Source organism: Myotis nattereri (genome assembly GCF_964212035.1).
Source record: "Myotis nattereri genome assembly, chromosome: 1".
Classification (NCBI taxonomy): domain Eukaryota; kingdom Metazoa; phylum Chordata; class Mammalia; order Chiroptera; family Vespertilionidae; genus Myotis; species Myotis nattereri.
The window spans coordinates 144,638,221-144,651,361 of NC_138075.1; the positions used below are offsets into that span (position 1 = coordinate 144,638,221).

Below are 13,141 nucleotides of genomic sequence, written 5' to 3' on the forward strand. Positions count from 1 at the left end.
TCAGAACAATTAATATTTTGTTTTCTACCAGACTCTATTACATTAGACATATGAATGATTATGTAATTAAGTCTGCTGATACTACTGTAAATATACTGGAGAAGAATGGAGTTATCCTTTAGCTAACATAATAGCAAAAGGAAAGGGAAAATGATACTTACGAGTAAACATGGTGAGAAACCAAGGGATGGCATAGAGCTGTAAGTGGAAAAAAAAAGGGGTAATGGGGACAGATGGATAAAGAAGAGATAATTAGAATGATTACTAATAAACTGAATGGTAAAGCAAGTTCTATATATTGGTTCACTACATTAATTAAAATAAAACAGAATGTAGATAATTGTAATTATTATCACGTATATTCTATTAAATAATGGTATCTATTACAAATGCTGCATATAGCCCTTATGCTAAAAATTATTCAACAGAATGCCTTCATTTTCATCAAAAGATACACTCAAGACAATGCCTAATCCAAACAGAACACTAGCATGCTAATTGCAAGGGTGTATTTTTCCAGTAGTACAAAAATATTCCTGAGATTTAAGTGGTCCTCATTAGTGTTGAGTTACCCTTACTATCTTTGAGAATTGATTAGATATTTAATAAATACCCAAAATGTCTCTCAAAAAGGTGTTATAAAGCATATGCTTTCTAAATTAATAGGAAGCTTCATAACAGACTAAAAGTGATAAGATCTAGGAATGAAATATTGGTCCTTTAGCTGAGTGGCAAATTTATTTTCCTAAGTTTATTGTCTGGGAATAAAAATAAATACATAAACACACACTTTCAATTAATTTTGTGAGATTATAAAAGTGAGAAATCATTCTTAATTCTAAAAGTAGAGTACAATCTTCTTTGTCAATAGCAAGTATCAAAAATCAATAATGATTTATAAAAAAAATCGGAAAAAGCTCTAATTTTACTTTCTGTGTCAATATAGGCTCATATTAAACAAATATTTCTATCCAACCTATTTAGTTTAAATAAATATTTCACCACCTACCAATTATGAATTTACGAGTACAGTTGCAATATGCCTTTGTATTGCACACAATTGAGTATTTATGCTTCCAAAATGCCAGTCAAGAACCATAAATATAATGACATACTACATTGATATCTAAGTACTGTATGTGAAATAAAGCCCATTTCTCTCCACTAGATCATTTTTATACGTTAACAATAGGAATCCTTTCAAGTAACATCACAAGTGGGAGAACTGAGGAGTACAAAGATGTGTGACTTCAATGTTTTCTATGGATTATAGAAAACAATAAAATATAACAAAATTCAAGCTCTTCAGCATAATTTAAGTTTAAAAAAATCAGAAATTAGTTACATCACTAGTATTCAACTTTATTTCTTTTAAGGACATGACATCAATTACATTTCCTTCTACCCTTCTGATCAAAGCCAATTGTTTGCCATTAGGAGTCTTTCTGAATTACTTTAGCAACTAGCTAACAACCCATTTCCCCACAAACTGAAGAGGGCATGCATTTGAGGAAACTACACAAAGCAGGGAAGAAACCACTTGAATGACTCAGAGGGCAAACTCGCCAGTCTCACATAGAGCCAGGAATAGTTCAGTTTATCACCAGCCAGGATAAAAAAACAAAAAATAAAACAACAAAACCCTGTAATACAAGGTGTCAGGGTATTGGCTTAGTAATGGGGAAAATTATGCTCCCAAATTATGCTACCCTTGTCTCACTTAATAAACCTTAAAAGCAAGCCTGGAAAGAATCATACTGTTTAAATGTTATTTAACTGCACCTCAAAATAAAGCTCAAGAACATTTACAATAACATAAAAATATCTAATACCCAACAAAGCAAAATTCACAATGACTAAAAAAAGTAATGCAAAGCAGCAGGAAAAATGTTTTATAATGAGGACCAAAATCATTTAATCAAAATGAACACAGAACTGTGTGTGTGTGTATATATATATATATATATATATATATATATACACACACACACACACACACACACACACACACACACACACACTAATATATACTAGAGGCCTGGTGCATGAAATTCCTGCGGCGGGGTGGGGGGAATGTCCCTCAGCCAGACTGCACCCTCTCCCAATCCGGATGAAATTCCTGCATGGGGCGGGGGGGGGGGGGTGTCCCTCAGCCAGCCTGCACCCTCTCCCAATCCGGGACTGCTGGCTCCTAACCACTCGCCTGCCTGCCTGTCTGATAGCCCCTAACTACCTCTGCCTGCCTGCCTGATCGCCCCTAACCACTCTGCCTGCCTGATTGCACCTAACTGCCTCTGCCTCAGCCCCCGCCTCCATGGCTTCATCTGGAAGGATGTCCAGAAGGTCGTTTGGCTGTCCGGTCTAATTAGCTATTACCCTTTTATTATTATAGATATATGCAATTGTAGGCAACAACATTAAATACTTTTTATATCTGTATTCCATTTATTCAAAGAACTAAAGAATGATTGGACACAGTAAGTAGAGGCATAGCAGGTACAAAAAAAGAAGTCAAAATTCTAGAGATGAAAAATATAATGTTTGAGATAAAAAAAATACACTGAATGGGATTAATAGCAGATCAGACATCTTAGAAGAAAAATTAGTGAACTCGAAGACAAAGCAATAGAACAAAGCAGTAAAACAAAGAGGAGGAAAAAAACACACATCCTGTGCATCAATGAGCCTCTTTGGAGACTACAAAGGAGAGAAGACAGGAAAGGGAACAAAAAGCATGTTTGAGGAAATAATAGCTGAATATTTTTAGAATTTGATGGCGAAAAACATAAACTAATAGATCCCAAATTTCAAAAACCTGAAACACAAGAAACATGAATAAAACTACAGCAAGTGTCATACTCAAATTTCTCAAAATCAGTGGTAAAGAAAAGAACCTTACAATTTAGCCAGAGGGAAAAAGACATCAATAAGAAGAATGTTTTTCATTGTTTTTGAAAACAGTGCATAATAAATGGCAGTGGAGGAAAAATTTTAAAGTATTAAAGACTTGAAAACCTATCAACGTCAAATTGTATGCCCAGCAAAATATCTTTCAGAGACAAAGGTAAAATAAAGGTTCCTACACATAAAAGGAAAGAATTCATCACCAGAAGTTCTGCACTACTAGAAATGCTGAAGAAAGAGTACTTCAGGCAGAAAGAAATGATATGAGATAAAAATCTGGATCTACATAGAAGAATGAAGAGATTCAGCAATGATAAATATGGGGTTAAATACAAAATACTTTTATTTTTAAAATATTTAAAAATAATTGACTCCTTAAAGCAAAAACAATTTGTTGTGGGGCTTATAACATATCACAGTATATTTATCTTCTTTATTGTCTGTCCCCCACTAGATTATGAGGGTAGAGATTATGTCTGTTTTTTCCACTGATGTACCTGGGGTCTAGGGAAATGCCTGGCACATAAATAATAGACATTCAAATATTTGTTGAAAGAATGAATGAAATATATAATAAAGATAATCAAAAAGGGTAAATTAAAAGTTCCAAATAATCATGAAATTATACATTTTCTTAAGGAATTTTCAATAAGTATCAAATAATGAGAAAATCAGCAAATCTCCCTTGGTCAACACATTTAATAAATCCTTTATGTTAAGTAGTCAAAAGTATGGAAAAAACAAACTTGAAATTTTAAATTATATACCTATATTTTGACAACAATTATAAAAGGAATTATTAAAAGTAAGAGAAATGAGGTTCTGGCTGGGTAGGTCAATTGGTTATTAGTTAGAATGTCATCCCAATACACCAAAGTGGAGGGTTTGATCCCCAATCAGGGCATATACAAGAATCAATCAATGAATGCATACATAAGTGGAACAAATCCATGTTTCTCTCTCTCATCAATAAATAATAAATAAAAAGTAAAATAAAGCATATTTGATATTGAAAAGTAATAATTCAAGTTGAATTAATTTCTTAAATATCCTATGTAATAAAAGGCTAATATGCAAATAGACTGAATGGTGGAACAACTGAACAACCAAACAACTGGTTGCTATGATGTGTGCTGACCACCAGGGGGCATGCACGGAACATGGTGGGCATTGGCAGCAGAGCGCAGAGCATGGCAGGCGTTGGCCACGGTGGGATGGTGGAGCAGGTGAGCGGGGGCGCCAGATCAAGGTGGGGCACCAGTCGCTGTCATCAGGGTGGGCCTCTGGTGGTTACTGAAAATTCTTTGCTCTCGTATGCCATGGTCCTGCCCAGCACTCGCCCCTGCTGCTGGTGCCAGCCCCGCTCGCTTGGCGCTGTCAGCAGATGCAAGTGGTGGCTGCCGGCCCCTATCGCCCCTGAGGGCTTCTCCACTTCCCCCTACTTCTGAGGGGCAATCGGGCCAGCAGCTGCCACTTGCACCTGCTGACCATGCCGGCCCCACTCACACCTGCTGATGGTGCTGGCCCCAATTGCTTCGTGTTGTCAACATGTGAGAGTGGCGGAAGCAGGGCTGCCAGAAGACAGGGGATCGGGGGACGTGGCAGGAGGGGCCGGGCAGGGGTGCAAAGGATGCGTGGAGACCTTTCCCTTTGCCCACCCAGCCTTGTGGCCCGCAGTTCCTTTCAAGGTGAACGAATTCATGCACTGGGCTCTTAGATGCTCAGCAACAAGTCACCTCTTATCAACTAAATTACAGTCAGATAAATACATAGGTAATATATTCTGTGAGGTTGTAATGCCTGTTAGTTATTCTTTCTATATTTCTTCATTTTATTTTATTTTTAAACTAGAGGCCCGGTGCATAAAATTCATGCATGGGTAGGGTCCCTAGGCCTGGTTGGCGATCAGGGTCGATCGGGGCCTTTCAGTTGCCAGCGGGGGCCTTTCTTCCCCTGACTGCCTGCTGTTGGCTGGGGCCTTCCTTCCCCTGGCGGCCGGCTGCTGGTCGGGGCCTTCCTTTGCTCCGCGCTGCCCCCTGGTGGTCAGCGCACATCATAGTGAGTGGTCAAACTCTCAGTTGGTCGAACTCCCAAGGGGACAATTTGCATATCAGCCTTTTATTATATAGGATTTTTTATTGTTTAAAGTATTAAATATAGTGTTACATATGTCTCCCCTCATTGACCTCTCGCTGGCCATCCCCACCTCCCTATAATTTTAAGATTTAGACAATCTTAACTGATATTTTCATTTTATTTATTTATTTATTTATTTATTTACTTATTTATTTTTCTGATATTTTCATTTTAAAGAATTTCTTAAAATATTAGTTATTTCTTCACAATATAGGCTGATACACACAAAAACTCCTAGCAAAATAAGGTAATATTGAATATTAGGCTGGCTGAGGTTTTAATTTTTAAAATAACAAATAAATAATAAAATTTTTATTGCAAATACAAAAAATATCTAAAATTAGTCTTATCAAGTTAGAGATGTTATTAGCTATTTTCTGATTTCAAGTTGAAAACTGAAACCCAGTGAAAACAAATCTAACATGCATTGACTATTTTCTCTAGATTATGAAATTATATACGCTTGCTAGTCTGCTAAGAGTCAGCTGAGTAAATACTGCCCCCTAGCAACATCAAGAAAGAATAATGATATTTAGTATTTCATGATGTCTTTTCCATATGGGCTGATAATATAACAACCTTAAATATCATAGGGAAAAAAAGGCAGGGGCTTCATTAATTTGATTTTGAAGAGCAGAAAATTGTGGCTCAAAAACTTATAAATGTATAAGAATGAAAAATTTAGAAAGAAAATATTTCTTATAAACTCTGAATCTTTTGTCAAAGTGTTTTTAATTCACAAACATTACATGTTCTTTCTATAAAAAATATTACAAAATTATTAAAAAGAGGGAGGTCCTTATAATCTACCTTCTTATGAGCATACTATATTTTATGTTTACCTCATCAGAAATATTTTTATATTTAAATTACTATAAGCCACATATTGATCATTAGTTTGATGCCTTGCATTAATTCCCTGCATTAGGGAAATGTACGTCTAGTCTAGCCAGTCAAGAAAAGGATGCCTAAAAGCTCACAAGTTTTCAAAGCAGTAGAGACCATCATATATTTTCTTGAAACTTTGAAGCTCTGGAAATTGTGATCTTATAGTTACATATCTCTTTGAACATTTAGGATAGTTGTGAAGATTAGCTAATTGGATCTGAAACACCTGGCAGAGGATATGGCATGTGACATCAGTATAGAAATTATAATTATCATTCTTAATAACAATCCAGAAGTTTCTGTAATTGGAAGTATTTTAACACCCTAAAGTTCTGAGATAGCTTCATGTAGCCATCTCACAAAAGATACACAAGCTTTGTTAGAAAAAGGAGGGTGGTAGTGGAAGGTTAAAAAAAAAAAAAAGGGAATCCTCAACACTGGGAATTGTAGATATTATTTTACAGGTTGAGGTAAACTCATTTAAAGGTAGGCATAGCCTAAGGAGGCTAAATTATTCACAGTCCTGCTGGCTCTCAGAATCAACATCCCTCAATTCCATTTCAGCTACTGTGAGTTCAGAAAATTACAAATATTCTTACATAAAATTTTTTTCTTCTACCTTACAAATTCTATAAGATCCTTTATTTTGTGAATATTTGACTATTACTGTTCTCTAACTAAATATTCAATTATTTCCAACTATGCTAAAGAAGATTAAAATAATAAAAGTAGAATAATGATAGAATTGCATAGAAGGATTGTACATTGTTAAAAATAAATCACTATTATACCACCTTTTATTTTTCTTATTGTGCTATCCAAAGCATTACATCATCTTTCAAAAAGATACAAAAGATATGTGAAGATACCATTATTGTTTATTTTTTTTCTTTTAAAGATTTTAATATACACAGTTGAGAATTCAGAATGTTTCATTTTCCACCACTACTAGAAAAAAGAAGAACATTGACAGAGGATGTTTCCCAATTATTAGATCAATCAGAAGATTGGTAGTAGTAATCTAGAGTCTAGTGAAATGGTAATGTTGGTAATATTAGTGACATTTCAGAGTGTGAATGCTCAGATGATGGTATCTTAGATGAATTTCCTCAAACACAAGAAACAAAGTAAACAAATTTAAAATTCAATGGGAAAGACCTCATCACACAATATATTGGAAGATAAACCTGAACCATCCTATTTTGCTAAACAGATGTGTGAGAGTAATTTTGAAATGAGATTTCTGCAACAAAATGTGATACAATTCAAGTGGACAAATGCCAAAGGTAGGTGTGTTTACAAAGTGATTAGAAGAAAACAGATGAATAAAAACAAAAACAAATCATTAGATTTATCATTCTAAATTTGTGTTCCTAAATCTAAAAATGAAAATATTTTATACGTATGAGAGAAAAAAAACATTTTTAACTAAGTTATGAGGCCTGTAAATGTTTTGTTTTGATAATTATGCTTTGATCATGTAAGTATAAGAAGAACCACAAAAGCCAAATCTATTAGGTGTGTATTTGAAATCTGGATCAGGCTTTACATGATGGATATGCTCCAGGTTTATGCATGACAGATGAACAGTATCAAAGGATACTGCACACCTCACATACATATATTTTCAAAAACAGGAATATATGGAATAAAATTTTGGGTTTGCTATGTTGAAATTCTTTTAAAAAATATTTTTATTGACTTCAGAGAAGAAAGGAGACAGAAAGAGAGACAGAACATTAATGATGAGAGAGAATCACTGATGAGTCTGCAACCCGGGCATGTGCCCTTGACTGGAATCAAACCCAGGACACTTCAGTCCACAGGCCGATGCTCTATACACTGAGCCAAACCGGCTAGGGCTGAAATTCTTACTAAAAATTTTAAGTACATTATTTTTATTATGCCTTTGTCCTACTTCTACAAATGATTTTAAAAAATGACTTAAATATAAAAAATAATTTAAAAGGTCCATTGGACCCAGAAGGTAAATGGTTTTCTTTTTCTTTATATCAAAGGTTATAATAGTTACATCTTTTGCAAGTAATTATTTCCTTAATACTGAAATTTTTTAAAAAATAAGTTAACTCATAAATATTTCTTTCTTTTTTATTTTTACCAAGGTTTGCAATTTTGAATTAAAAAACCCTATAAAATAGAAATCTTATCTAATAATAGAAAATATGTAAATTAACTGTCCCTCCACTACGCCCACCAGCCAATCAGAAGAGTATGCAAATTAACCCAACAAAGATGGCAGTTAATTTGCATACATAGGGGCGAAGTGGTGGAGCGAAGACTGAAGGCTTTGTCTGGAGTCGCAAAGACTGAAGGCTCTGGATGGAGCGAAGGCCTGGGTCCCGGGGGCTGGAGGAAACCCGGTGCCGGCAGCCAAGGGAAGGGATGGCTATTGCACGAATCTCTTTGTGCAACGGGCCTCTAGTTAATAAAATCACTTGGATCATTTAATGGTTTTGAGATCCACACAATCATTCTTGGGAAGGATTAGTTACACTCCCAGAGTACCTTTGAATTATCTCATTGAATACAATAAAAACTTTCCAAAAATTTCTAAAAAAATTGATTAACTTTGCATAAAAAACTATAAAAGATGTAACTTTCTAGGAGATAGAAAAGTACCTTAAAAACAAGCAAATAAAAAAGTTTAAAATTTAAAGTGGTGAATGGCAATGTCACCAATTCTGAAAAACAAGAAAGTCTTTATTGTTATTAGTATCATGTCTCCTCTGGCAAAGTATTCATTAACTGAGGCAGCAAAATAAGATATCTATTATAGCCTGTGATATCATGTTTTCCTAAATGTAAATCATCCTATATAATAAAAGCCTAGGTGGCATCATGCGATGCCCTCGTGCAATGTTGTCACAAGATGGCTGCCCTCACATCGTCACACGATGTCACCACAAGATGGTCTGCAGGGGAGGGCAGTTGGGGGTGAGATCAGGCCTGCAGGGGAGGGCAATTGGGGGCCATCAGGCTGGCAGGGGAGGGCAGTTGGGAGTAACCAGGCCTGTAGGGGAGGGCAGTTGGGAGCAAGATAAGGCCAGCAGGGGAGGGCAGTTGGGGGCCATCAGGCTGGCAGGGAAGGGCAGTTGGGAGTAACCAGGACTGCAGGGGAGGGCAGTTGGGGGCCATTAGGCCAGCAGGGGAGGGCAGGTGGGGGCCATCAGGCCGGCAGGGGAGGGCAGTTGGAGGCAATCAGCCTGGCAGGCAGAAGCGGTTAGGGGCAATCAGGCAGGCAGACAGGCAAGTGCTTAGGAGCCAAGGGGTCCCAGACTGGAGAGGGTGCAGGCCAGGCTGAGGGCCCACCCCCCCACCCCGTGCACAAATTTCATGCACCGGGCCTCTAGTACTAATATAACCAAAGAAGTAGTGCAACATTATCAGATGCTAATAAGTAAAACAACACCAATAATGGTTCATCGTTAACACTCACTGTGTATTTGGAACTCTACTGAACAGGTTATATGTACTATCTCATTTAATCATCACAATAATACTATGAGGTAAATACTAAGAATAAGAGGATTGTGCATAAGAGAAACTAACTTAAGTATTTAGCCTAGTAAATTGACATGTCAGGATTGGAATTCTCGCTCATTGGATACTAGCATCTGAGTACTAACTCTCCATATCTGCTTTATCAAATCTGACTCACAGATCCCTAGAGATCCTCTGGGACTCGTCAGGAGTCCATGAACTAAAAGCTATCTTAGTAAAAATACTAAGATTTTTTCGCTCTTTTTTTTACTGTATTAATATTTGAGCTAATGGTGCAAAATCTCTAGTGGATAAAACTGCTGACACCTTACCACAAATCAAGGTAGCAGCACTAAAGTATAATAGTCATATCCTTGTGAAGAAGTAAAAAGTATTCATGGAATTACCATCTTTTTAATGTCTCATGAGACAAAGTGTGAAGTGTACATAAAGCACCTGTGCTGTATATGAATGAAGCACAATGGTTTTCTTGAGAAATAGCACCTGGACAATTGTTTGAGCTGTGAATCAGTGTAGGTGCTTTTAAGAAAAAATAGCATTTTTTATTTGAAAGAATGACATATAAATAATGATTTTTTCTCATACTTGGATATTTGGCAGACATTTCTAAAAAAATGAAATGAGCCTGTTATTTTAAGAAAAATTTCTAGCTGTTAGATGAAGATTGAAATTTTAGAAAACTTGTATCTGCCACTCTGAGCTTGCAGCCTCACAAAACTTAAAGACTTTTTGGATGAGATCAGTGGTGATATTAATGAATGCGATTTTTAAAAATATTATACAGATGTTTCATAGATGAAAGATCTATTGCAAGAAAGAGAGCTCAACAAGTCATACATATTCAAGGGCCTTGAAGTATCCAAGGTTAGTAGAATAGGTTTAGGACTACTGTCAGGGTCACCCTAGCAGCAGCCAGACAAAAGGACACATCCTGGCCTCTTCAGATAAGGTAAGACAGATTAGTAGGGACTCTTGTTATGAAAGATTCTAAAAAAGGTGCACTTTCCTAATTTATCCTGTAACCACATCTAAAAAGCTCATTGTCAGTAGTTTAAAATGTAAAATTTCTTTATATAACAGTAACATGAAGGCCAGGAATAAATGAACAAATGAGTAAAGAAAACAAAAACTAAGTACAAAAGTATTTCTGAGCAATCCTTTCTCATTGTCTGTTAGCACAGGCTCAGCTGAATATAACTTTGAAAATGACAGTGGTCAGCTTTTAAAGAAGGAGAATGTCAGTAGTAGCATAGACATCCATAAGATTGCAGGTAAGCCCTATCTGGTTTGGCTCAGTGGATAGAGCATCGGCCTATGAGCTAAAAGGTCCCGGGTTTGATTCCAGTCAAGGGCACATGCCCGGGTTGCAGGCTCGATCCCCAGTAGGGGGCATGAAGGAAATTCTCTCTCATCACTGATGTTTCTATCTCTCCCTCTCCCTTCCACTATGAAATCAATAAAAAAGATTGCAGTTAAGTAAAAATGATTTTGCCAGCCAATTTGCTTACCATTGAATTTATTCGCTTTATCTTTAGGAATGATAATCAGTTCAAAAGTACATAGAATACTGAGATATAGCCCTTATCATTTCTCTTAAGGGCCACTGACAACTTTTCAAAATTTACAAGTTTAATGCTATTCATAGCATTTCAGGAAAACAGTTTCTTTAAAAATGAAAAAGCGTACTTTCCTCTTCTCATCTCAAAGTCCTGGTATATTTTCAGAGGCAGAAACATACATGAAGACAAAAATGATAAAAATCACCCTGGTCTCAACTCTGCCAAATATAGATTATTCACCCTATTTATATGTAAATCACATAACTACCATGACATATAAAATCTAAGCATCACATCAGTGCACAATATCCCTAACTATTCAGGCTTCAGCAGTGCTCAGCACTCAGAGCTCTGTGAAATGGAAAGAAGCCAGAAATCACAATCTTCCTTGCAATGGGAGCCTGCATTTCAATGATGGAAGACTAATGAAGGCTTACTTTGAGAGGATTAGTTATTGAGCATGAAACTCAGTTTGGGATTGTATTACCTTTCCCTTAATGAATCATTTGTATTGTTAGAGGTACAGAAAAGTTCCCTAAACAATTATTTTAAATGTAAAGCAATGAAGATAAAAATTCCACGGGAGGTGGGGGGGGGGGGAGAAGAAACACTGCACATATAAATGAATAAAATGCAACTAAAAATAAGTGATTACAAGAGTAAGAAAAATGTTAGAAAAATTCACCATTTTATCACACCCCTTACACTACTACTGTCAACGATCTCTATATTTAAAATATCAAATCCTCCCCCAAACCAACTTTAAGTCTGTTTTCAAAGATAAATTTAAAAATAGTTTTAACATTTTCATATTATCTACAGATAAGAAACAGGGCTCCTAAACACAACAAAACAACAAAAATTAGGATAAAAGATTTCAAAACCAATCTTCCTATCACCAATTTAATGTTCTTTGTTAACTACCTTTCATTTGCCCATTCTCTCTGACAAGAGAATAGTTGCAGAAAAGGGAATTTTCTCCAAATAAGTATACACTCTGTCCCTTCAGTTCTCTTTGTTTATTCTAGAATTCTCAATAGTGATGGAACCATTCCCTTTAGGGGGTTTGGAAAAACATGCAGAGTCATATTTCAGAAATAGGTGTAAGCATTTCATTGTTACAGCGATTAGGGGACTGCTATAGAGAATCAATGGCTGGGGCACAGGAAAGCACAGCATTTGCCACATTCTCCCATCCCGCATGACTTAGTAATGTCTCTTAAGACTAATCATACTACATATTAAAATCAATATTACTTTCATAATAATAATGGTATTGAAGAGAATACCATTTTATAAGCATTTATACAAAAATGTCCCAGTAATTATAGGAGGGGATCATAGCAGAGAGGTAAGCATGAATAGAACAACGATAGTCTATCAAAATTATTAAATTACTAGAGGCCTGGTGTACAAAAATTTGTGTGCACTCTGCGGGGGGGGGGGGGGGTCGCTAAGCCCGGCCTGTGCTCTCTTGCAGTCTGGGACACCTTGGGGGATGACCACTTGCTGGCTTAGGCCCACTCCCCAGGGGATTGGGCTTAAGCTGACAATTAGACATCCCTCTGGCAGCCTGGGAGCCCTTGGGGGATGTCCACTTGCCAGTGGGGAGAAGGCCTAAGCTGCAGTCAGACATCCTTAGCGCTGCTGAGGATGCGGGAGAGGCTCCCGCCACCACTGCTGTGATGGCAGCCATCAGCCTGGCTTGTGACTGAGCAGAGCTCCTCCTGTTGGAGCGCAACACCACCAGGTGGCAGCTCCTGCATTGAGCATCTGCCTTCTGGTAGTCAGTGTGTGTCATAGTGACTAGTCATTCTCAGTCGTTCTGCTGATAGGGCCAGTTTGCCTATTACCCTTTTATTATATAGGATAGAGGCCTGGTGCATGGGTAGGGGCCGGCTGGTTTGCCCTGAAGGGTGTCCCGGATCAGGGTGGGGGTCCCACTGGAGTGCCTGGCCAGCCTGGGTGAGGGGCGGATGGCTGTTTGCTGGGTGGTAACACCCCCTTTAGGGTGGGGGTCCACACTGGGGTGCCTAGCCAGTGGGGACCCTCACCCATGGAGGTTTTGCCAGTCTGGGTGAGGGGCTGAGGGCCATTTTCAGGCTGGACAAGACCCGCCTCACCTCCACCCC

General features: G+C 37.3%; 1 protein-coding gene across 1 annotated transcript in view; it reads right to left on the bottom strand.

The window, feature by feature from the left end:
- TBCK (TBC1 domain containing kinase) overlaps positions 1–13,141 on the bottom strand; it is a 171,199-nt gene that overhangs the window by 61,377 nt on the left and 96,681 nt on the right. The window contains exon 21 of the mRNA XM_081105075.1: positions 162–198. Within this exon, the coding sequence (XP_080961201.1) occupies positions 162–198 (37 nt within the window). The remainder of the gene's footprint in view (positions 1–161; positions 199–13,141) is intronic.